Genomic DNA, 25,481 nt, shown 5'->3' on the forward strand with positions numbered 1-25,481 from the left:
GTACTGTACTATTACTAATTTTGTGTGAAGCCATCCCCACGGAGTCATGTTGTGTTATGCCATTTCCTTCTTTCTCACAACAACCGTTTTGTATTATGTTATACCTTCATACCAACTACTTTGTGAGTGGCATCCACAGCACTTTCTCAAAATGTGCCCACTGGCCCAGTAAGATTGACAGTTTGTAAAGCAAAATATTTAACCTGGTTTTTAATAAGATTTCAAAATAATGAAAGCATCTAATAATCCCAGTAAACAACCAAATCAGTATAATGAACAAAGCAAGAATGGACAACATGAAAACAGGTGTTATCTTGAAGAAAACAGTCTTCAGCTGTCTTTGGAAGTAGAATGGGTCTAAACATGCTTCATTTAGACTGGTTTGCCTGCTCCTTTCAGAGGTTCTATAGAAGATCAGAACACGATCAGGATGTCTTTAGAATATTTTAACTTGTGTGTGTCTGTCTCCTTCAGAAGCTCCTTTTAGGGATTTGATATCCAAAGCCTTGAATTGGAGCTGGAAAGAAATGAGTCTGTACATTCTGCTCTGGAATAGGTGAAATATGAGAGAACTAGTCTTCACCTCTCAAGAAGCATGATGTTGATTACTGCACTAGCTGATGTTTCTGAACCATTTTCAAAGGCACCCAGAAAAGGAATGACTGGCCAGGTCTCTTCCAGCAACCTGGGGACTGTGTATCAGTTTTAGGGATATAAATGCTTGTGTGGAAAGAAAATTATATGGAACAGTGCTAACAATGTGGCTTCATTTGGGGGGGGTGACTGCACAACTTTTAAATCATGGATTATATAAAATCATGTGGCTGGCCTTTTTAAAAAAATGTTCCTTCTGAATGGGATACAGCTGATGCTGCTGTATAGTAGCTGATTATTTAAAAGCTGTTTCACATTTCAGACCTTACAGAGCAAGTCCACTCTGTGGTGCTGGAGAGTTTGGATGTGACCCTTTGGCCACCAAAATTGTGGGTGGGCTGAAGCTACTGCCAGTAGTGTCCTCCTCTCCCAAACCCAAGTGTTTCTGGGGTGAGGTAGGGAAAGGCAGAACTGGGCATGAAAGGGATTTGCTGGGTTGAAAACCAGTCCAGCTACTACCAGTGAGCCCCACCAAGCCCCTTTGCTGTGGCAACCTAGAGCAAAAAAGGAGTGAACCAACCACCAACTTTTGTCCATGCAGCTCTCATTCCCAGATAAGATTTAGGATTCTTTCCTTCAAGATTTAAAGCTGTATTAATCCAACGTATCCATTAGTTCCAGATTGCTTTATGAGGGTAGATAATTAAAAAAAAAAAAAAAAAAAGACAAAAGCACAAGCCGAGGTATAAAATGGGCGTTGGTCTTTACAAAAAGGATGTGTCTATAAATTCCAGGCGGAACGCTTGTGACCTTAAGAATCGTTCTGAAATTAACTCAGCTGGATGCTGGGATGAGAGGACGCTGGAAGATTTAGAAAGGGTATATGCCACGAAATCCCTAAATTTGCAATGAAAGAAGGCACGATGTGTGCAGCCAAAATCGTTCAACAGTTTTTGTGCGGGGTGCCTAACTTCACAGCGATCCGGGCTGTGAGCTGAGCGCTCGCCGCCTCCGACCTCCCTCCTTCCCTCCCTCTGCAAACCGGACCCGTTTCGACGGCTGTGTGAGCAAGATGTGGGAGGAGAATCGCTGGCTGGGAGGAAGGAGGAGCCGGAGGCTGGCTGGCTGGCTGGGCCAGGGTAGCTTCGCCTTGGAGAGGAATGGCTGCGGGTTTGGGACGGGACGGGGGAGGAGCTGCAGGAAAGGGTGTTTCCTGGCACGGTTTCCTTGTTTGAGTGACTCAGACAGGAAACTCCCTGCTTCGTGCGGCCCTGGGAAAAGGAAAGCGGCCCTGGCGAGGACCCCTCCGCCGACGCACAGGCACTCTCTCGCCGTCGCGCTCGAGGGGGGAAGCGGCGCCTCAGGGAGAGCAGTGCCGGGGGCTCCGCGGGCTACAAGCGGAGGTAAGCCGCAGGCCTTTTTCGCCCTTGGAGGCTGCGCGAGAGAAACTTTCCTTGAGGCGCGCCCTTATCCGCCCGGGGAGGAACTTGCCCTCTGCTAAGCGACTCCTCTTTGCCTCTCTTGCAACAAAATGCCGGGCATTTAGAGCTTCGGCTGCATGCAAGAGACCCGAGCCCTCCTTCCCCCGCTATATGGCCTAACCAGAGGGGCGGACGTCAGTGTCTGCCCGTGGATTTTGGGGCGGGCCTCGGCGCTTCGTTCCAAACTTCCTTGGAAGTTTCGCTGCCTGTGGAGCGTCCCCGTTTCTGCCCCCCGAGCCTCGCCTCATTTTGGAAGGAGACCGAGGGCCGGAGCAGCCAAGGGGGTAAGGGGAGGAAGCCCAGGGTGGGTTTGGGCTTGGGGAGGGCAAGGCTCGGTTCAGTGGCGGGCTTTTGCGGGTGTCGTTTTGCTGCCCGTGGTGAGCAGCGGCCTCGGGCAGCTTGATAAGGTCGTGGGGAAGGTGTAAAAACAGGAATTTGGAAAGCACTTCCGCGCACCAGTTCTCCTAACATGCGTGCAAGATCTCCCTGCATCGCTTGATAAACACTCAAGGTGGTATGTTCGCCCTGCACAACTTGACCTAAGATAAATTTCATTGTGGAGTCGTATAGCCTACACAGTATGCAGAGTTTTAAGTCTCTTCAGCATAGTAAAGAAGCCCAGACAAATTGCTAGCACATAGGTTTTGTTAGTCGTTTGTGGGTCTTAGGTGACCAGAGAGAGAGAGAGAGACCAGCCCTCTATTTTGAGAATATTCACAGAAAGCGTGGGGAAACTTGAAGGTATCATAACTTGCTAAGGGACTAATTTGCAGGAGACTTTGGATATGTACTAATACACATTGAAAGAGTGAGAAAGTTAATCTTTGGTAAACACCCCTCAATCTGCAAGGTAGTGGAGTTTGACTAATCCATTGCAGACCTACACAGAAGTTAATGGGACTTGTTTCAGAATAAACATTCATAGAGGATAGCAGCTGAAGTCATTAAATAGCAACTAATCATTAAAAACAATGAACTTGTTTTATAGTGGCCAGGCCTAAGACTGGCAGGCTTTTCCAGAAATGTGTGTCTTTCTCTTGTAGTTTTCTGAATTTCTGCAGTAAGCAGTTTATATAGTGTAGGTTTCAGGTGTTCCAAAATCTTTCATTGAGAGGCACTCACATTTCACTACCCTAATACAAAAGTTGAACTTGCAAAACACTGAAATATGACACGGGGTGTTGGAATAGTTGCATTTTAGGCTGATTTTAGTAGCCTCAATTCTAGGGATGGGTTAGAGCATTCAGGCATAACTAACTTCATTATGAACCCTTTAGTTGGGTTTTGGGGTAGTGAACATAATTTACATTAATGTTCTGGCCACAGCATTATGCAAAATTATTTTATAATGTCTACTAGCTATGTTTAGCTCTATTCTTAATTTTACTCTTCCCCGTGTTATCTGTATTTAGTATACTGTGATTCACATATTTTTCACCTGGTCATTCAGGAATGGAGTTCAAGAACAGGTTATTTCCTGTGTTCAAACTATTTAATTAACACCCTACACAAATTCACTTAACTCTCACCTGCTCATGTTTTGCTGTTTTAAGCAATCTGTTTGGATGCCAGTGAACTTTCTTGCTTTTATTTCTATTTCTTTTTCACATTTTACAAATATTTTAAAAACAAATCTACAGATCCACTTTACATTCCCTTCGACTTCCCTCCCCTTCTTTCTGCAGTTATTTATTTTATATCTTTTTATTACTGCATATCCAATTCAAATCTTTTTACCAATTTCCCCTAGTTTATCTCTTACTGCACATGTTTATATCAGTCCTGCTAATGTTTTGATTTGTTTACAATGCATCTTCAGATAATAAGTTTTCCCCACTCTATTTTTAAAAGTCTTTCTTCTTGGTTTCTTACTCATCTGGTAAGTTCAGCCATTTTTGCGTACTCCCATTAGTTTTAATTGCTAATCTTGTCAGAACTGTTTTGAACTTTCTTGATTTTAAATGGGATGCGCCACTGTGGAAAACAAGATGCTAGAATAGCATCTGGCTTTCACTCTGATTCAGTAGGGCTGCTCTTACAATATGATATTTTTTATTCATTAATGAAGTCCACCTTTGTACTGCAAGGAATTCTCAAGAGAATATTGAACAATCAAACTTATTAAGTAGCCCAGAGTATTGCACTTAAATGCTGATAATGCAGTTGAACGAAAAAGGAGCTGAAGAAAATACTCTAATGGAATATAAAAATTGAACCCGAGCTTAGTCGTGATAGCTTCCTGAAAGTGACTACCAGGAACACCTTGTGTTTTCCTGCCATTCACATGAGGAGTTCCATGGAGTGGTCACACTAAGAGGGTAGGGCTATGGATGACTCAGTGACTGTTTTTCCATTGGCGAAGGCAGTAGGCCTCTGAATTTGGGAACTTGTAGTTGGGGTCAGCACATGCCCTGGTTGCAGGCTTTCCATAGGCATCTGGTTGACCGCTGTAAGAACAGGACTAAATGGAACTTGGGCCTCATCCAGCTGTACTTTACTTGTGTTTTTTAGATCTAGTTCTCAGTGGGATCTAAACTTTTTGGTTCACAACTCTAGCGGGTAGACTAGCTCTTACATAACACAATGTCCTCTCTTGTTTGTGGGGCATCCATTCATGTCAATCTACCTGCACTCTTTTACATGGTTGGATCTCGCACCAAGATGACTTAAGGAAGAATAAGGTATTTGGCGTAATACAGATACCAGGATATTTAGCATTTATTTGGCTATTAGAAGTGAAAGCCAATGTGATAGATTGTAGGAAGCTGATAAGCATGCACATACATATACACACATAATGTGACTAGTGAATGTGTTGCAGGTTACATGGACTCTTTTAACTAATATAGAAACAAGAAGTTTTTGGGTGTGCACGCGCTGTACTCCGTTGGAATTATTGGTGGTTCGGTGGCTTTTCTTCCACACCTGTATTCTCTTCAGATCAGGAGTAGCTAATGTGGTACCCTCTCATCAACTTTAGCCAGCCTGGCCAATGGTTTGAGATGATGGGAATTGTATTCCAGCAACATCTGGAAAGCACTATGTTGGCTAACCCCGGTTAAAATAGTGATAGGGAAACTTCTCATCAGGAAAGAAAAAGTGGAATATTACATGCAGTTTTTGCAGTGTACACTGTAGTTTTCACTACACTGTACACTGTAGTTTCCCCTCCGCCCTCTGCCACTCAAGTTTTTTGTCTCCAAGCATCCATAGACGTCTCTTGATTTCTTCCAGTACATTCCAACTCTGTAATTCTAAGGTTCTCTGAATGGATTCACTGCATCTGTCCTTGGATAGGAATTTTCTGAGCAGAAGTGAAAGAGAGGAAGTTGTGCAGATGGTGCTTCATGCATGGAGTAGCTATTTTTTGTATTTCTCTAAGCTGCACATGAAATTTGCATGTGAAAAAGGAATCTTCATCTAAAGATCTTAGATGTGCAAGTTATGTGCCCGGTTTTAGCCAGCTGTAAATATACTTTGGACAAGATAACTGTGTGCAGAACTGCATGACTGCTATTTCATAGAATCCGAGCTGCAAGGTACCTCAAAGTCCAACCCTCTGATGGTTCAGGTGATCTTCTACTTGTCACGTACTGGGGCTTTTTGCTCTTAGGTTTTCTTGCTGGTTTCTGTTGAGAAGTTTCAGCTTTGTTGGGACCATAATTGCCTTCATTATGGTGGAAAGAATTTTTTCAGGGTCTTTGAGAACTTGTTTATAGTAAAAAAAAAATGCTTTCAGAAGAGAACTCAACATGTTTGTATGTACATGGCAAATCTTATTGCAGAATTCTTCTGTGATGCCTTTTTATTTATTTGAAACATTTAGGCCCCTTCTTTCCCAACTAAAAGTTTTTCAGGTTTGTTTACAGCAATAAAAAAAACTATAAAACAATTTATGATGGACTTAAAACATCACAGCCAAAAGGCCACAGTAACAAATATTAAATAAAAAGCCCTCCAGAATAATCAAGTCTTCAGTGGAAGGTGGGCAGTGATGGAGCCACCTTCAGGAAGAACATTCTACAGCCTTGAGTTCAACTATTTGTGAATTATATTCACAGTTTCGTTGCATGCTAGAGTAGGGGCAAAGTACCCTGTCCCTCCTTTCGGCAGTTTCTTGTGTTTCTGTGCTGGGCCTGGAGGGGAACACTTTGCCTCATCCACCCACAGCTTAGAAACCTGAATAAGCTAAAAAATACTGAATAGGTCTGCAATGTAGACAAGGCGTAGCTTTGTGACAATCTGCTGATTTCATTCTTTTTTTGAATCACAGTATTTTGTGCTGATGAGCGCTCTTCCTGTTGTTTCTCTATCAGTCAAATGCTGATTTTTCTTGCTTGTTTAGAGTTAAAATAAGGAAGTCTAAGATGTATGCACATCTCTTGAAGAGAAACTACAAAAGGTTTGTTCCATTCACCCCACTTCCAGTCTATGTGCCCAGACAAACCAAAGAGAAAATCCATAGTGGTCTTAGTAATGCAAGACATGTTTCTGACTATGTTTAAATGAGGCATGCAAGAATAAATTAACTTTAAAACCAATTGATAATTCAGTGAAGGCTGCAATCCTAACCCCATTTACCAGAGTAAAATCCACTGAATCCCATAGGACTTCTTTATAAGTAGATATGGTTAGGATTGAGCTGTAAATGACTTTGAAGCAGATTTGGTCCCACTTGAAGTCAAGTACAGCACAATATTTGAGAGGCTTTGCTTTAAATATTTATAACATCATGTATCTTGGGGCATTTCCACTTTGCCATTAGAAAAGGGAGCAGGGATCAAACTGGTCATTGAACTTTAAGCAGAGAACTATGATGGAAACATGTGTACCAAGTTTAGTTGGTTATATCAGTCTTTAGTTGGTGATCTCAAACTATATTGAGAACCCCAGTGTAGTTTCCTCACAACTTTCCTTAACCATCATTGAAAAATAATGGAGAGAGTTTGATCTGGAGTTTGAAATTGAAGCACAGAATGGAATGCTGAGTATGCACACATGTTTTCATTCTGATATCTCTCTCACCTAAGCAGTTACTGAATTACAGTGTGTTTTGTTTTTTCATCCCCATTTTAAAAATGGGGTCAGGGCGGTCACGGACAATTGTGCCCTAAAAATGCTTACAAGATTAAAATTTGAATTTCTCAGTATTTACCTGAAAGCAACACCCAAACTTATAAGAGTTGCTTGGTGAGTTAAAATTTTGCCTGTTGAATTAAAATTGAATTTGTTCTAATGTAGGAAATAGCCAGGGTACTGGTCTGCCTCTTGCCAATGAAACAACAACAATAGCTCTTACTGGCTGAATTTGTACATATATTGAGAGTTTATGATGTTGATGATGAATAGGTGCTGTTTTTCTATGAGTGGGGTCATCCTTTGTTTTTCTTCCAGTATGTAGGCACAAGTACAGGCAAACCATTTGAAAGTGAGTCACTATTTCTAAATTAGTGAGTTTATGCAGTTTGTAGGTTGGCAGTAACCCGGCTGACTAAATTTAGCCCTGCTTACTCAGTGACAGAACTGAAGAGTCATGTCAAGGTATAATGGCACAATATTGAATGCTGGCGATGAAAGGATGCTGTAGAGGCTATACAGTGGTACCTCAGGTTAAGAACTTAATTCATTCTGGAGGTCCATTCTTAACCTGAAACTGTTCTTAACCAGAGGTACCACTTTAGCTAATGGGGCCTCCCGCTGCCGCCGCACAATTTCTGTTCTCATCCTGAGGTAAAGTTCTTAACCTGAGGTACTACTTCCGGGTTAGTGGAGTCTATAACCCGAAGTGTTTGTAACCCGAGGTGTTTGTAACCCGAGGTACCACTGTAGTAATGCAGAAATCATGTTGCTAGGTTTGTCATTGCAAGAGGCATAAGAAATAATTCATCATGCACAGTTTGGCAACATAACAGGCAAGAAGCCATGATGTGGGAATTGTAGAAGGTTTTAAGTTGAGCTCTAGAACTTAACTTGAGAATCCCTTTGCATTTCCAGGATTCAGCAGTGAGATAGGAATTATGTAGCAATGGGTCTCCTTGCTTCAGAAGGGGATTGGGTTAGATGACCTTTGAGGTCACTACCAGTTCTAAGAATAACAATAAATGAGGAACTGTAGCAGATCCCACCACATCTGCATTTCCAGGGCAAAGGAGGTGACTTGGAAGCAGACTTCTAGTCACCTAGAACTTAAATACTGGGTTCTTTTAGCTGGACCAGGGATGGGGAACATTTTTCAGCCCAGGGACCACATTCACTTATGAATAATCTTCTGGGGGCCACATTTCAGTTGTGGGGCAGGGTCAGAGGGGCTAATGGGTTTTATCCACCTATAAACCCCTCTCCAGCCTCCTTTCAAGGAAGCAGGAGGCTGTGTAATGATACATTTATAGTGAGGAGCATCACTTCTAAGGGTGTGGCTTTGGGAAGAGTTTTCCCCTTCCTTGAGATAGACAGTGTGTGGTGTGCGAAGCAAGAACCTTTCAATTGTTTTTGTTGTTGTGATAGCTACTAATCTTATGACTTCTGCCTGTCATCTTTGGTGAATGTTTCTTCCGGACGTTTCCTACATGTGGTAAACTTATGAGTGAAAGCTCCCCAGGATGTGGTACTCCTCACATCTCGGTCGTTCTTTACGAGTGTGACAGGCCGAAGTTATGTCACGTTGACTGTTCTTTGTGAAATACGAACGCAAGGACAGCCTTGTAAATATGCCCACAGGAGCCACTATACTGCATATTATTTATTTGGTTATTTGTTTTACAAGACTCCTGAAGGCTGGCAGAGGAAGGGAGGAGGCCTGTATTTCTATGCTTGTTGTGGAAGATAGGGCTACATTCCTCTAGTATCTCACACGGTTTTATGCTCAATACAGAGGAGAGATAGTACTGCATCCTTCTCCACCAACCTACTCACTTGCGGGCAATGAATTCCTCTTTGCCTGTGGCTTCCAGACTAATGCTTAAACCCAAAAGGAATTTGATCCCATTATTTCCTTTTTTGCACACACCAGACACCTTTATGCCCAGAATATTGGGGGGGGGGGACGTGCCTATCCTGCAGGATCTGAACTCTCTGAGAGGGTTTTTTCTGCCCCTTTTTAGTACCGCTGTTGTGATGCCAAAATGTTTTTTGTGCCCCTCCCCCATTGTTTCCATGTCTTTTTTTTAAAAAAAAATCATTTCCATTTTCTTTTACTGACTACTCTGCTGTGATACTGTGATGGCAGAAACCATTTGTACCACCACAAAGATTCCCCTCAGATTTGTTGGGTTTAAAGGAAATGAAGTGGTTTCATCCATCTGGCCACAACTGCTTTTGCTGTGCCCTCTTTTACATGCTGTCCCTTGACGGCTGGGCCCATGGGTCAAAATGGCCCTTAGCCTGATAAAGATTAACCATTCCTGGTCTACAGCATGCTGCAGGTGATCTCTACCTGTTATGGATTTTGCCAGTTGTTTAAAGTTATGTTTTCTCTTTATAGAACCAAAATGACTGCCCAAGTTACCTTGGAGGACGCTTTGTCCAATGTAGATCTCTTGGAAGAATTGCCACTGCCAGACCAACAACCATGCATTGAGCCCCCTCCATCATCCTTGCTTTATCAGGTATGGCATCTGCAAAATGAAATATTTGTTGACCTGTTTAAGACCACCATTTGAATAAACTTCTTCAAGACCTTTGATCATTTTGGTGTCTTATTTCTTTTCATGCAGCCAAATTTCAACACCAATTTTGAAGACAGAAATGCATTTGTCACAGGCATTGCAAGATACATCGAACAGGCAACTGTTCATTCTAACATGGTAAATATTTTTCTTATGTTTTTCTTCCTTTTTTACAGTGACAACATAAAAAAATACGGGCAAGTGAGGGAAGGGTAGCATGGTAAAAACTGAACAATTTCCTCTTGTCAGGATCTGATTACAGTAGAAGGAAATGGGAAATTATGTTAGTATGTTTATTTCAAGCTGGAAAATTCATATGTTGTTTTTTTTAAAAAAAGTGTTAAACTATATGTGTATAATCTGCATGTGTTCTGGATAATTTTCAGTACTTTCACCTGTTCTGTGGTAGAAACTTTGGCTTAATTTCATTCTTTTATTTTGTGTGTGTGTGTGTGTGTGTGTGTGTTTTCTCAGTTTGTAGCACTGTGATTATTTAGGTCCAACAAATAAAAAAAAAGTTCATTAGAAGTTCTGTAAATGTAAGTTTTAGGAAGAGGCGCCAGAGGAAGCTTAAAGGGAGTTAACTCAAAAATTCTGAGAAATGCTGACTTAGACTGTCTCAAGTGATCCTTGATTCTGCTAAAATAAGCCATCTGGTGTTACATTATTCCTTAGTTATATACTGGATTGGCAAGTTTCATTGCTTAGCCTTCCTTTTTTACGATTTAAAGGGGACGGCTTTGATGGCTAGAGCTGATGGGTATTGCCGTCCAAAAACACCTGGAAGACACCAGGCTAGAGAAGGTTGGTCGAGGATGCACGATTCTCACTTAGGATGCTAGAGGTCCCAGGTTCTTTGTCTTTAAGGGAAGGGCCATGTTCTGTGACGGAGCAAATGATTTGCATGTGGAAGTTCCGAGGCTCAGTCCCTGGCATCTCCAGTTTTGAAAGGATTGGGTAGCAAGCAATGTGAAAGGCCCTTTGTGTAGGACCCTAAAGAGCCACTGCGAGTCAGAGGAGGCAGTTGGCTCGATGGACTAACAGTCTGACCTGGTATAAATAACACAGCACCCTATGTTCCTGCAGTTGGACTGTTCTGTGATTCTGCTCAAATGTGAGAGTTTAGTATTGGGCACATACCAATTAAGCATCCCAAGAAACTTTTTCTTCAACCGTTTGTTAGGGGATATGATTCATTCAGTGATTTGTTGAAGCCGTAACCATTATTATTGAAAATGAAAGATTTGGCTATGTTCCTAAGCACAATTATTTGGAAAAACCAGGGCTTAGAATTCCCAGTTGGCGATGTTCAGAGCTGGAGAAATAGTCAAAGCAAAATTTTGGTCAGTGTTCTGATGAAAGCTTTTAGCTTATCTCTTCTGAGATGCCAGGCAGATGTTTTATTTCTTTCTTTACATCACTGCTAGCTCCAGTAAACTTCCCTTTGTGTTCATCTCTGCATCTTCTTCGTCGAAATAACAGCTTTTATTTTTACGATAGAATGAAATGTTGGAAGAAGGGCAAGAATATGCTGTCATGCTGTATACATGGAGAAGCTGCTCAAGAGCCATTCCTCAGGTAATGGAGCAACATGGACTCTTTAGTGCTATCATTTTGGCTTCTTACAAAGGTGTTGTGTCTCCCATTCCATACAGCTGGCTCCTGGGACAGCTGCCTTCTCAGCACCTGTCTACCTGCCTGAAGGGTGTGTGCACATGTCTCAGTGTACAGGAACCACTTCCCATCTTTTTCTTGGACGCTTTCTCGTTCTTGCAGCACACATATTTTTTACTGCAATAGAGGACAACGTTAGAAAATTAATGAGGAAGTGCTGTACAGTGGAAAGAGGGCAGGTGCTGACATTGGAGATGATCTTCCTCTATTTTAGTAGTACTAGAGGCAGAACCAATGTGAAACTCTACTCACCCCCTCTCGATCTTTGTAAGAGACACCACCAACCTGTTATTGAACTACTAGGCAAGCCCTTTCCAGCACTTGACTCAAGTGTGTTGCATTTGGTAGAATAGTTATTGAATCAAGTGCTCAATAAGAAGGTGTGTTATGTGGCATAGTGTAGCTTGCATGTTTTGAAATAGATATTTTTGTGTGCAGAAGTTTTGTTCTGTGAACTGCCCTGGGTCCTCCGGGTATAGGGCAGTATATAAATTAAATAAATAAAAATGTTATAACTAGGTGAGGAAGATGTGTGTGAAGAGTATATAATCTGACAAATTCTGCCCTCCCCTTTTCAGGTGAAATGTAATGAGCAGCCAAACAGAGTGGAAATTTATGAAAAAACAGTGGAAGTGCTGGAGCCAGAGGTCACAAAACTGATGAATTTTATGTACTTTCAGGTAAATGAATATTGCTTGCTAACTTGATGGCTGTTCTTCTTTCCCAGTGCTTTTCATGATTGAAGCTTTCTCCAGCATCCTTCCTTCCTCATCTGCCTTGTCTGTTCCATGGTAGATATGTGTGGTATTTATTACTTAATGAATGGTTCACGTGGAGAGTCATTTTGTGTACCAGCAGTGTATGGACAAATCTGATCACTACAACCTGTGGGTAGCACTCTTACTTTAAACAACAACAACACAGAGATTTGTTTTTATCAACAGAGAAATGCAATCGAAAGATTCTGTGGAGAGGTGAAGCGTTTGTGTCATGCTGAGAGGAGGAAGGACTTTGTGTCTGAAGCATATCTGATCACTCTTGGAAAGTTTATCAACATGTTTGCTGTTTTGGATGAGCTGAAAAATATGAAGTGCAGTGTGAAGAATGACCATTCGGCCTACAAACGGTGAGATGCTCTGTGGGGATGTGGGGCCGGGGGGCAGCGTTTTCTATAGTTGGTTTATGTTGTTACTGTGAATCATGCCAACTAGTACAGAGTTTTAGTATCGTGTTTGCTGTTTTATCAGTGCAGCATCTCTTCTAATCTTCTGCGTCTGAGCTGCTTGGAACTAGTGGATCACTGTAACCCTATGTCAGGTGCGACAAGCCTTTGACTCTTCAGATGTTGCTGAAGTACAACTCCCATCATTCCTAGCTATTGGTCATGTTTCCTGGGGCTGATGTTGGAGTTCATCAACATCTGGAGGGCCAAAGCTTCTTCACACCTGCCCTGCACAGTTGCTGAGTGTCATACCCAGGCATAGGCAAACTCGGCACTCCAGATGTTTTGAGACTACAGTTCCCATCATCCCTGACCACTGGTCCTGTTAGCCAGGGATGGTGGGAGTTGTAGTCCCAAAACATCTGGAGGGCCGAGTTTGCCTATGCCTCTTGTCATACCTGTTGAATTAAGGCTATTTCACAGATTGCGTGGTGGCAAACATGTTTTCATCTCCAAATACCTCTGGGGCAGCTTGCTGCGAGACATACTAGCTTCCTAGCATATATGCCTATAGGAATGTGTGTCTAGAAAAATGCAGGCATTGTGTGCACATATTTTGTGTATCATCAAAAAAAGTATAATATGTCAGACAACCCTCAGGGTGTTTATATACTGGAAACATACATCTGTTGTTTTCAAACCTCTGTTTGATAGGGGCACATTCTCTGCAAGGAGTTTCAGATTAAGTCTTCTGGCAGCATTTACCCCTATGGAAAAGGAAGCATTCTTTTTCTCTTGGCATATGAAGTTGCCTATAGCACCACAGGACAGTGTGGCCACAAGATGGCACTAGTTGTTTGCTATATGCTATGTTCACATTTTGTGTATACTTGTAAAATATATATCTTCCCCCCACCCACCCCCAAAAAGGTATAAAATGTGTCCTGGAAAATACTCTCACAGTGAGTTGAAACAAGAAGAGGTGGACTCAGGTTAGAAACTGCACAGGATTGGGGACTGGTGTCAATGTGACATGCTTCTTACCTGTTTCTCCAGGAAATGTGCATGAGGCAGATAAGAGATGACTTTTGTGCGTGGATATCTTTTTCCTGGAGGGGTGGAATACAAATGGGCTGCCCGTTTTGAAATTGCATTTCTGTTACAATATGCCTCCATGAGCATCTTTGCAAAAGCACTCCCAACGGTGATAAATGTTGAAGAAAGGTTGAAGAAAAATGTTGCACTGGAAAATGCATTCATTCTGGTGGAACGTACTTAGAGCTGGGGCTCAGCCTCGGAACAACTTCAGTGCCCATATCCGGTTCTGAACCATGTCAATAGAGAGCCTCTGAAGCATGCTTGTTGGGGTTCTGATGCACCACAGTCTGAAGCTTTGGGGCAGAACCCAGTATCTCATGGCCAGATTTTGAGAGTTTGTTTGGGGGGGGGCGGGGAGAGGGCATGGAATGCAGGAGACATTCCATTGCATGTAAGTGGCGTTCCATTCTGCTCATGGTGGGACCTTGCAAATCTTGCCAGGTCTGATTTTATTTATTTATCACAATTTTTTACAAACTGCTGAACATCACAATAGTACCATAGCAGTATACAAAAACAAACAAACAAACAAAAAAAACACCCCTCTGTAAATAAAATAGATGACAACATAGATTACCTGCTCTTTGGTAAGATCATCATTCTGTGGTAGCTTATAAAAAACTCCGAGAAATTAAAGTTAGCAACCTGTTAAATGTAACCCGTGTCAGGGCCTTTCTAACTTCAGTGGGAAGTGTGTCCTGCCACTGCAATGAGGAACCTAGTCCCAGCTACAATGGGATGGACCTTTGGCACACTGCAGCATCACAAGGAAGCAATCTTATTTGTAAGGAGGTTTTAGCACCAGCATGGCTTTAAAAATAAAAAAATCAAGCTCTGGGTTCATCTCATGCAATCCCATGTTTGACCTGCAATCTTCCAAGTGTGTTATCTCTATGTTCTGTGCCTTAATGCTGCAGTCACCTGCAGTTCATACCTTAAGACTTGCTTCTGTAAAAAAGTGCATAGGCTTGGGTTCCTAGAGAATCTTGTAGGCAACAAACGGCTGTTCCTCTGAGATAACACCTGCAAAACAATGCCCCACGGAAATGTGCCGGGTGGTTGATTATGATGTTAATTATGATGAATAGCTTCATTAATCCCACACTGCTCCTTTCAGAAAAATCCCATTCTGTGCAGCGGGGAAGACAACCACCTAGTGTCTTAGTATAAAACCACTTGCAATTCAGGCCCTGCTGTTGCTTTTGGATTTCTGAAGGGTAGTGTGTGAGTGAGAGGGGGTGGGGAAGCAAAGAGAGAAGGCAGTTTTCTAAGAGCTCTGTCTTCAGATGGCAGCTGAAAACGACACACCCAGCTAACTCCCACTTTAATGATTTGTTAAAAATTGGTAGTTTGGATCTGCACCCCTTATGGGTGTATACTAAGCTATAGGAGGTTTCTTTATGCTCTTGCCTGCATGGTTTGACATTTCTTAAGTGAGATACCATTCAGTCATTGAGTGTTATATCGCAACCTTTTCCCTTTGTTACCTGTATGACGTCAATCTAATAACTTCCAACCATAAACGAGGTCCTTGCCTCTTGGTGTATTTTTATATTGGTGCATGTCTTAAAATTTGTTGTCCACTCAAGAGGGGTAAATTAGAAATATAAAATAAGCAAATATTTTTGCCTAAAAAGGAAGGTGGAAAAAAAGGAAACGGTTCAGGAAGGAAAAAATGAAGTTGATTTTGGGTGCTGTTCTTGACACACACCTGTTTTGCATTCTGCATGGTTCCTCAAGAATGATATAAAATTAGGTAGTTACCGCTGAAAGTTGATTACAAAGTAGAAGTGGCTCTGCCTAATTACCCTGTCAGAACTGATCCTTATGGAAAGCCACTGTTGCAGGATCAGTCTCCATGAATGCGCCAGTTGTCCTTATGCTGGCAACCGTGAGTCAGTTGCATCACAAATTATTGCTGCTGGAAAATAATGACAGAACAGAGTGTGGTGGGACAACAACCTGAGTCTCTTGCCCACTGCACTCACATTTATTGGTTTCTACATTGCTCATCAAGGTGTGACATTGGATCCCATAGTGTGCATGCATGTGCACACGTGTGTGCTGGCTTCTTCTCTAGCAGCAGAAAAGCTAGTGGAGGCCAGCAGAGTCGTCTTTATCCGGTGACAACAAATCATTAAGATATAGCAAATGTCCTTCATTCATACACTTTGCAGTAATGTGCTTTCTTGCAGGGGCCAGTGGCATAGCTATAGTGATGATAGATATGTCTATCATTCTTGCAAGATTTAACTTTTTCTCCTGTTTCCTTTGAAGGGCTGCCCAATTTCTGCGTAAAATGGCCGATCCTCAGTCTATCCAAGAATCCCAGAACCTCTCCATGTTTCTTGCTAATCACAATAAGATTACGCAGGTATGTTTTTAAGTAAACAAAACTATGATGTCATTGTTCCCTTCTTATTCTTGTACAGAGCATGGTATGTTACGTGCTGAATAATATAATAAAATCCAGCTATTTCCATACATATGAGTTCTACAAGTGTTCTCTCTTAATCCCCCCCCCCCCATTGCCATATACAAAGTTAAACTGGTTTCTGTTCTAGTCTTTACAGCAACAACTTGAGGTGATTCCTGGCTATGAAGAGCTGCTTGCTGATATTGTGAATTTATGCGTGGATTACTATGAAAACAAAATGTATCTAACGCCTAGTGAGAAGCACATGCTCCTAAAAGTAAGATATGCTGCTTGAAGCATTTCAACATTTTGGGGGGGGGGGGATGGATGGGAGGAATGCTGGGTGAGCATTGGAAATACTCTTGAAATGCTAGAGGTTCGTTGTCAATAATTGGAATAATTGGTATGCTCTTTGAAGTATTTTCAGCCTCTCTTTTATGTATGTGAATTCCCTCCCTCCACACTTCTATATGCACAGGGACTAAATGATTTTAATGAAGGGGGTAGAGAAAAGGCAAAAATGGAATTAGAACGTTTTTGTGTCATTTTGTCATATTGGGTAAAAGATATGCAGAGGCAAATCTATCATTTGCAATGCTTAGAGGAACTAAATTGCTCGGCATTCATTATATTGGCTTTTAGCTAAACGGATATAGTAATGTTGAAAAAAGCAATGTATTTGTGCCCAGGAATTTTTCGGCACTGTGCCTCCAAATGGCTCCGTATGCATTCATTCCATTGGTTTTTAGCCAAACGAATATAGTAATTTTAAAATTTTTGAAAAGGCTAGTTTATTTGTGCCTAGGAATCTCTTTGCAGTATATCTAGCACTGCACAGGAAAGCTAGTTTAACAGCTTTCAAATCTGATTACCATACTTGAATAATTAGAAGCATTTATCCTTCAGATGCTTATAGCTCTGAAATGTAGCAGTTAAATTTGGCTGGGATATTCTAAGGATTCCAGAGCTTATTATGCTTATTCTTAACATATTTGACTGTGTTTTATTTTAAAAATTCAGGTGCCTGCTTCTATGATTCATTTTTCTTTTTCATTCATTACATACATCTCAAATTCTTAAGATTTACTGTATATTCCTCCCTCCCCTCCAGGGCTTCTCCCAACTTCCGCTTCTGGTTTGTTTCTGTTTTCTTTTTTTTTTTTAAAGCAATTTATTAGGTTTTACAATAAAAATAAACATAATAAGCAATATAACATTGATCTTAACATATTTTCACATTTTCTTTGGACTTCCTCACATCTCCCGCTCCCATTTTCATCGTTGTAACGTTTTGTCAGCAATTTATCATCTTATTTAAATTCTTATATCCCTTATATTTCATAATCTTATAATTCTCAAAAGGAGCTAAATTTCACAATCTTACTTATTTTCTTAAAAACTTCTAAATTTAGTGGTGCTCAGTTATTTTGATCTAGCATCTTGTTTAGCATTCACTCAAATTACAGTACTTTTGTAAATAGTTCTTAAATTTTTTCCAGTCCTCCTCAATCCTCTCTTCTCCCAGGTCACGGATTCTGCCGGTCATTTCAGCCAGTTCCATGTAGTCTATCAGCTGTATCTGCCATTCTTCCAGTGTGGGTAGATCTTGAGTTTTCCAATGTTTTGCGAGAAGTATCCTTGCTGCTGTTGTTGCATACATAAAAAATGTCTGGTCCTTCTTTGCCACCCCTTGGCCGACAATACCCAAAAGGAAAGCCTCTGGTTTCTTAGTGAAGGTATATTTAAATACCTTTTTCAGTTCATTATAAATCATTTCCCAGAACGCCTTCACTTTAGGGCAAGTCCACCAGAGGTGGAAGAACGTTCCCTCACACTCTTTGCATTTCCAACACTTATTATCAGACAGGTGGTAAATTTTGGCAAGTTTGACTGGGGTCATATACCATCTATAAATCATTTTCATTACATTTTCTTTCAGAGCGTTACATGCAGTAAATTTCAATCCATTGCTCCACAACCTCTCCCAGTCCTCAAACATGATATTATGCCCAATATCCTGTGCCCACCTTATCATAGCCGATTTAACCGTTTCATCTTGTGTATTCCATTTCAACAGCAAGTTATACATCCTTGAAAGTACCTTAATCTTTGGTTCTAACAATTCTGTTTCTAATTTCGATTTCTCCACCTGGAACCCTAGTTTCTTATCATTTTTAAAAACTTCTTTAATCTGAGCGTAATGTAACCAATCTCGCACTTTGTCTTTCATTTTCTCCAAACTCTGCAATTTCCAATTGTCTCAGGTGCCTGCTTCTATGGCCTCTGGTGAAGCACAGTCTTACTCTGTGTTTAGAGTTAATGATTGATTTTAATATTTTAGAAAGGCTAGTTTTGTAATTCAATTGCTTCTGATATCTCCCAAATATATTACAATTATGAAAACTTTAAATTAGAAACTGGGCACTTTTCTTAAGAGAAGCTTCAAGATTTCTGCATGAACAACTTCCAGATGACTAGGTCTCAGAACAATGTATATGTACAGAGCGTCATGCATAAACCCATCTGCATTTTCATGATTGTAAAAATGATCAAAATTTTATCTTGGGAAGACTTGGTGACCTCAGTGTTTTGTTCTGGACATCAATGGTTGCCATATTTGGGATTGGATGAAATCTCCCCCAAGTCTGAATGGTGAGTCACCTGGGATATATTTTGGTCCTCCAGCACCGAGAAGCAATTTATGTCAGCACTAGCTGATTGATTCTTGGGGGAAGAAAATACCCCCATTGAGTTGCCATCACGAAGAAGGCTGTGTCATATCTCCATGGGCTTCTGCTGATGGTGGGGCCACAAGAAAGCCCTGTTGCAGATCTTAACACACAGCCAGGCTGATAATGGAAAGAGGTGCTCCTTCAGATTCCAAGCTGATTAGGGCTTTTATACGTTAATGCTAACTGATTGTATTGAGTTTGGTAGCCTATATGCCACTGATGCAAAGTCTTCAAAATAGATGTGCTATGGTCTCATCTCAATGATCCATCACATTTTGCACTAGTTGCAGCTTCTAAACCATCAAATAAAGATCATAGATAGCTTTGGCCAGGTTATATTGGACCAGGAACAGGCATAGATGGTACTCTAACTCTGACTTTGGGGCTACTTAAATAATATAAATTTACGTGCATATGCATGATTAGAAAGGAGAGTTTGGTCAATGGTAGAAAAATAAAATGGTGAATCATATTTATGATGCTTGTGCCATTATGTTCTAATAAACTTTATTTTGAGGAAGGTTTACAAGGTTTTGTTGCTTTCAGCATTGATCAAGTTAAGAATCAGGCAACAGGTCTTAATGTTATTTTATTCTCTTTTCAGGTAATGGGTTTTGGTTTGTATCTGATGGATGGCAGTGTCAGTAACATTTATAAGCTGGATGCCAAGAAAAGGATAAATCTGAACAAGATTGACAAGTTTTTTAAGGTTGGTTAAGAAGGTTGTCTGTCTTTTGAAATGGGAGTGGTTATATATTACTTAGGTACGTGGGTGGGTGGTCACCTGAGTGACTAGGCATGTGAACTTTCCTGGCTCTGATTACATCATGAAGGTGGTTTCCTACCTATGATTCTTAAAATACATAGGTTTGTATCCATTGAAGTCATCCTTTTTGCACAATGATTTCTGCTTGTGCAGTGCAACTTCTCCTCCCTTTTCTTACCTTCTGCCCCTCCAGATCTGTTCTCAAGTGTTCGGGGGACCTCCAGAACCAGATGGGGGGGTTTAAGGGGAGAGGATGTTTTATTGTGCAAGTATATGTCGTTGGATGCAACCCACTATATTTCAAGTCGACAGCATGTCCAGATGACAAATTCCCCAATGCTTAGTGTTGTCCTGATGTTTCAAGCCAGATGTGTGTGTGCTGAAGGCCCTATTGCCAGCAGAAGGTGTTTGTTCTGCTGGGAATGTTGTACCGTATTTTTCGCTCTATAAGACACACTTTTTCCCTTCTAAAAAGTAAGGGAAAATGTGTGTGTGCGTCTTATGGAGCGAATGCAGGCTGCGCGGCTAAGCCCAAAGCCAGAACAGGGAGACGGAGCGCTGCACAGTGCTCCATCTCGCTGTTCTAGCTTGGGGTTAGCTGCACAAAGCCTCCGCAGGGCAGCGGGGTGCCTTCACCCCGCTGCCCTGCAGAGGCTTCAAAGGCTGTCCCTGAAGCCAGAACAGCAAGAGGCTATCCCAGAAGCCAGATCCCTCTTGCTGTTCTGGCTTCTGGGATTCAGAATTTTTTTCTTCTTGTCCCCCCCCCCCCCAAACTAGGTGCGTCTTATCATCTGGTGCGTCCTATAGAGCGAAAAATACGGTAATTTGCCAGTACAAAGCACAGGGGATTTCTTTTTTGGTACCTTTACAAATTAATATTCTTTCCACGGAGAGTCATGACTGCATATCATAGAATTGTAGAGTTAGCTTATGTATTTGCTGATTGTGTGGCTAAGTCCTGAATGAAACCATAAGGTGCACATAATTAATTTTGTTTAATTTGTTTTCTCTTGAGTCCAGCAGCTGCAAGTAGTTCCACTGTTTGGCGACATGCAGATCGAACTGGCGAGATACATTAAGACTAGTGCTCACTATGAAGAAAATAAATCTAGGTAAGAACTGAAAAGACACGCTAGCTTGCTTTTTCCAAGAACTACGAAATTGCTCCAAGTCATTCTTGCAGTTCACTTAAAGAAAATTCATCTGTGGGGCATGGATCTCCTTGCAATGGGAATGTATAATTTTTTGTTTTAGTAATTTCATGCTTTCTTTTCTCTTTTTCCCCTACCCTAGGTGGACATGCACTTCTTCCAGCAGCAGTCCCCAATACAATATCTGTGAGCAAATGATCCAGATAAGAGACGACCACATGCGTTTTATTTCGGAACTGGCTCGTTACAGCAATAGTGAGGTGTGTAGATTAATACAGGACATGAGTCTTTGGATGGAATCAGGTTTTATATGCACCCAACCTGTTACGTTAGCAGTCCTAAACATAAAAATGTGCCCCTGTTTCTCGTACAGACTAAGTAGCGTTAGTCTTACACTTGCGTGGTGTCAGTAAAATATTTGCACCCTTTTGAGTGGCAAAGTACTATTAGTGAATTCTAAATTTGTGTGTGTCAGTTTTCTAACAAGTTCCATACCAGGTTTTTTTAAATACTTCTTTAAAAACAACAAGTTTATTTATGAAAATATATAGCCTGAAAAGGCCGCAAGGCATATGATGTTCATTACCCAGGACTTAATTTGATCACAGGGTTCATTTCTTAAGTATATTTCAGCCTCAGTTCTAAAATACGTGAAGTAAGGTGGAGAAAGAGCACATTGGTATATTTAACTATGGGTCTTTCCGTTCCCTACCCTCTTATTAAGGGGAAAGAGTTCCAGACCAGAGTCAGCTTGACCAGTGGGGAAAATAGTGGTGTAAATGCTTGTTCATCGTAAATTAAAACACTACTCATTTAAAGCACATGTCTCCCCCACAAAGAATTCTGCGAATTGTAGCTTGTTATGGGTGCTGAGTAAAAGGTAAAGGACCCCTGGACAGTTAAGTCCAGTCAAAGGCAGCTATGGGGTTGCGGCGCTCATCTCACTTTCAGGCCAAGGGAGCCAGCATTTGTCCACAGACAACTTTCTGGGTCATGTCGCCAGAATGACTTTACCACTTCTGGTGCAATGGGACACTGTGACGGAAACCAGAGTGCACAGAAACCTTCCCGCTGCAGCGGTACCTATTTATCTACTTGCACTGGTGTGCTTTTGAACTGCTAGGTTGGCACAAGCTGGGGCAGAGCAACGGGAGCTCACCCCATGATGGGGATTCAAACTGCTGAACTTCTGATTGGCAAATCCAAGAGGCTCAGTGGTTTAGACCACTGTGGGTGCTGAGTGGACCAGCATGGGGCTACACTATGGGGAAGTGGCTCCAATATTGTAATATGGAAAATGAGCCTCAGCATGTTTTTTTACAAAGGTTTGAAACCCGAAAAGCACACACAGATGATTTTGTTCTGCACTCTAAAACAATTCATGTTTAGCCATATATGCAGTGCATGTTTTAACAAGCATGCTTTTCATTACAGGTAGTGACTGGATCAGGCCGCCAAGAAGCTCAGAAGACTGATGCTGAGTATCGGAAGCTCTTTGACCTGTCTCTCCAAGGTCTTCAACTTCTGTCTCAGTGGAGTGCACATGTTATGGAAGTGGTATGTGCAGGGCAGGCTGTGGAAAGTTCTAAAGAGCAGCAACTGTGAGGGGGAGTGGAAATGTTTTGTTTCACTGTAATCTTTAGATGGCATATTATAGAGCAGCATGTGATATTCTGTTTGCACCCTTACTTGGATGAGTTAAAGATCTCAAATAGACTCAAAGCTATTATGTGGAGCATGTATCTGAATGTCACATTTGTAGGCTGTGAAGGAATTTTTCCGCTAGTTGAGTTGGCATGAAATCTTTGTGGGGTTTTTGTCCACCTTCCTCTTAGTAATATTCATATTAGAATATGAGATTAAAAGCCACTGTTTTACTGTTATGGCCATTTTGCAGAAACCACTGGAAACACTTCCTTGTGGAAGAGTTCCCCATCATGCTAGGTTCAGTGCCAAAGCTACATGTGGTGAACTTGGTAAAAATATCAATACATTACCTGCACACGCAGAAGCTTGCTTCTATATTCACTTTGTTTTCTTAGCTTGGGGTGTTGATCTTCCTATTTTTAGGGCTTAGCAACTATTGATCTAATGAAATGCAGTTGCCTGTTCAAAAGCACAATCGTATATAAGCTTTCATTCAGCCTTAGTGGTGTATTGCAATTGTTACTGTGGTTTCTCAGTTCAGTTTTTGTCGGTTCTGGCCATTCTTAACCCCCTTTGCAGTATTCTTGGAAGCTGGTGCACCCAACGGACAAATATTCCAACAAAGATTGTCCAGACAATGCAGAAGAGTACGAAAGAGCAACACGATACAATTATACCAGCGAAGAGAAGTTTGCTCTTGTTGAGGTAAGAAAGAGAAAATGCCTTCTGGCCATGATCCCACCCCACCCCTTTTCATGACTTTTCATGCTTTGTCTAATTATGTGAAAACCAATTTTTTCCCCATTCAGGTTATAGCGATGATTAAAGGGCTGCAGGTTTTAATGGGGAGGATGGAAAGCGTCTTCAATCATGCCATTCGCCATACTATCTATGCCGCGCTCCAGGATTTCGCCCAGATTACACTTAGAGAACCGTTGAGACAGGCCATCAAGAAGAAGAAGAATGTCATCCAAAGGTGGTGGCTAATGCCCTCTCGTGCCATTTAGCTTTTCTTTCAGATGCGCAGTATTTGTTAAAGGAAAACATAGCACCTGAGAGCATCTGTTATAATGCAGTGGGACTGTCTTGAATTCTCCCAATGGAAACTTGAGAATGTTTTTTTGGATGGGATCCACAAAACTTGCTGTGTGCAATGGCTCTCCATCTCCTGGCCACCTGTATTACCCAGTGTTCTACAGACCACATGGCCCAGCAGCTGCGCAGTATTGCCAGAGCTTCTGCAACTGGTCCAAGCAGTTGTGACAGCTCCATGGCGGCCGTTGCAAGCTCTCTCACGCCATACTTCCCACAGTTGTTGATGAGCTACTCTGCAACTGTTCTGGCCATTGATCAGATATTGGGTGGCAATGTACTGGCATTATATGCCTGGCATTAGTTAGGAAAGTAGGAAGAGGATGCTGTATTCATATCTCTTTGGCAGGGCTTTGTAGATTGCATCCTTAGTGAGGCTATTGGGAATTCGTTTCCTCCCAGAACTGCAGTTCCCTTGAGAGAAAGTAATGACAAAGTCACTTTGCATGACGCCTATTAAACAAAGCTAAACCATACATATCCAGTAACATTTTCCTTCACAAGGGTCTACATTACAGTTGCAATTTTAATAAAAACAATAACCATAACTTTATTATTTATATGTCGCCCATCTGACTAGGCTGCTCCAGCCACTCTGGGCAGCTCCCAACAAAATATTTAAAACACAATAAAACATCAAACATTTAGAACTTCCCTATACAGGGCTGCTTTCAGATGTCCTCTAAAAGTTGTGTAGTTATTTATCTTCTTGACATCTGCTGGGAGGGCATTCCACAGGGCGGGCGCCGCTACCCAGAAGGTCCTCTGCCTGGTTCCCTGTAACTTCACTTCTCACAGTGAGAGAACTGCCAGAAGGCCCCTGGAGTTATAACAGTGCTTCATATATGTGAAGGGGCCTCTACACATTGAAAAAACAGCAGGCCTGTGCAATTTGTCCAAGCACTGGCATTGTACAGCTTCCCTCCTCACTACAACACCCATGTGTTGAGTGCGGGCATCTTAAGGGGAGAGCACAAGGTTCCACCTTCCATAAAAGTTTATGCACATGGATGTCTGTGTGTTGGAGTGAGGGCTACAGATATTCATGCTCAGTGTGTGGATGTTGGAGGCAGGTCTGGGAAGCTACTTGACCCTGCACTGTGACCCTCCTGTCCCTTTGACACACAACGCCCCCTTCATGCAAGGAAAGGCGTTACTTGCACTTGAATGGTAAATCTGAAAGAAACCTGCTGTGTTCTCAATTATTTAAAAGCAGAGGTTTCCAGGCTTAAGAATTCACAAGGATATGGAATGTTTGCTTTAGCCAATCCGTTGGTGGAAAATGAGGCGTGTTCTCGATATGGCAGTTTTAGCCGTCTCTGGAATGTGTGGTGCCTTTAGAATGCATGTGTCAGGATGCTTGTGGTTGTTACGGAAGAGTTCACACTTTTATCAGGAACTCACATGCCCTCTTGGATTGTGACTAGCGTTCTCCAGGCGATCAGAAAGACTGTGTGCGACTGGGAAGGTGGCCGTGAGCCGTTTAATGACCCTGCGCTGAGGGGAGAGAAGGATCCCAAAAGTGGCTTTGATGTCAAAGTCCCGAGACGAGCAGTGGGCCCCTCCAGTACCCAGGTAATTTCTCTCTCTCTCTCTTAATTCTGGTATGTGTGTCACTGACTTGATACAGGAATTACTGTGGAATGAACCCATTTAAAAAGATTAGTTATATAAATCCTGTGTAAATCTGGATTAGTAAAAAAAAAAAAACTCATGCAGGGTACTGTCATTTTAATTTTCTACGCTGATTATTCCCTTTCCATGCCCCTCCCACAAGCCTTTCCTTTACAGCATGTACCTCCTGTGGGATTAATGCTTCTATATTTAAATTCTGTTTTTACAAAGTTTGAGTTGTTTGTATGTCTGATGCCCTTGTGTTTATCTTCCTGCACTTAAATGGTATATACCTGTTTTCAGTATGGTGTGTGTGTACACACACATATACACATGTAATGACTTTTCTCTGCCTATGCCTACTGTGGTTTATTGCTGGGCTATTCTTTT

General features: G+C 41.7%; 1 protein-coding gene across 2 annotated transcripts in view; it reads left to right on the forward strand.

The window, feature by feature from the left end:
- Positions 1-1,834: 1,834 nt before the first annotated feature.
- Positions 1,835-25,481, forward strand: part of CYFIP1 (cytoplasmic FMR1 interacting protein 1) — a 59,908-nt gene continuing 36,261 nt past the window's right edge. Inside the window, exons 1-15 of one of the 2 annotated variants that reach the window (XM_081001287.1) lie at positions 1,835-1,997; positions 9,556-9,679; positions 9,788-9,877; positions 11,240-11,317; positions 11,992-12,093; positions 12,358-12,539; positions 15,951-16,047; positions 16,238-16,366; positions 19,426-19,530; positions 20,608-20,699; positions 20,881-20,998; positions 22,173-22,295; positions 22,965-23,090; positions 23,195-23,361; positions 24,905-25,052. In XM_081001287.1, coding sequence (XP_080857413.1) covers positions 9,563-9,679; positions 9,788-9,877; positions 11,240-11,317; positions 11,992-12,093; positions 12,358-12,539; positions 15,951-16,047; positions 16,238-16,366; positions 19,426-19,530; positions 20,608-20,699; positions 20,881-20,998; positions 22,173-22,295; positions 22,965-23,090; positions 23,195-23,361; positions 24,905-25,052 — 1,674 coding nt within the window. In that variant the 5' untranslated portion in view covers positions 1,835-1,997; positions 9,556-9,562. The remainder of the gene's footprint in view (positions 1,998-9,555; positions 9,680-9,787; positions 9,878-11,239; positions 11,318-11,991; positions 12,094-12,357; positions 12,540-15,950; positions 16,048-16,237; positions 16,367-19,425; positions 19,531-20,607; positions 20,700-20,880; positions 20,999-22,172; positions 22,296-22,964; positions 23,091-23,194; positions 23,362-24,904; positions 25,053-25,481) is intronic. The other variant, XM_081001286.1, reaches the window with a different exon arrangement.

Source organism: Podarcis pityusensis (genome assembly GCF_964106645.2).
Source record: "Podarcis pityusensis genome assembly, chromosome: 4".
NCBI lineage: Eukaryota > Metazoa > Chordata > Lepidosauria > Squamata > Lacertidae > Podarcis > Podarcis pityusensis.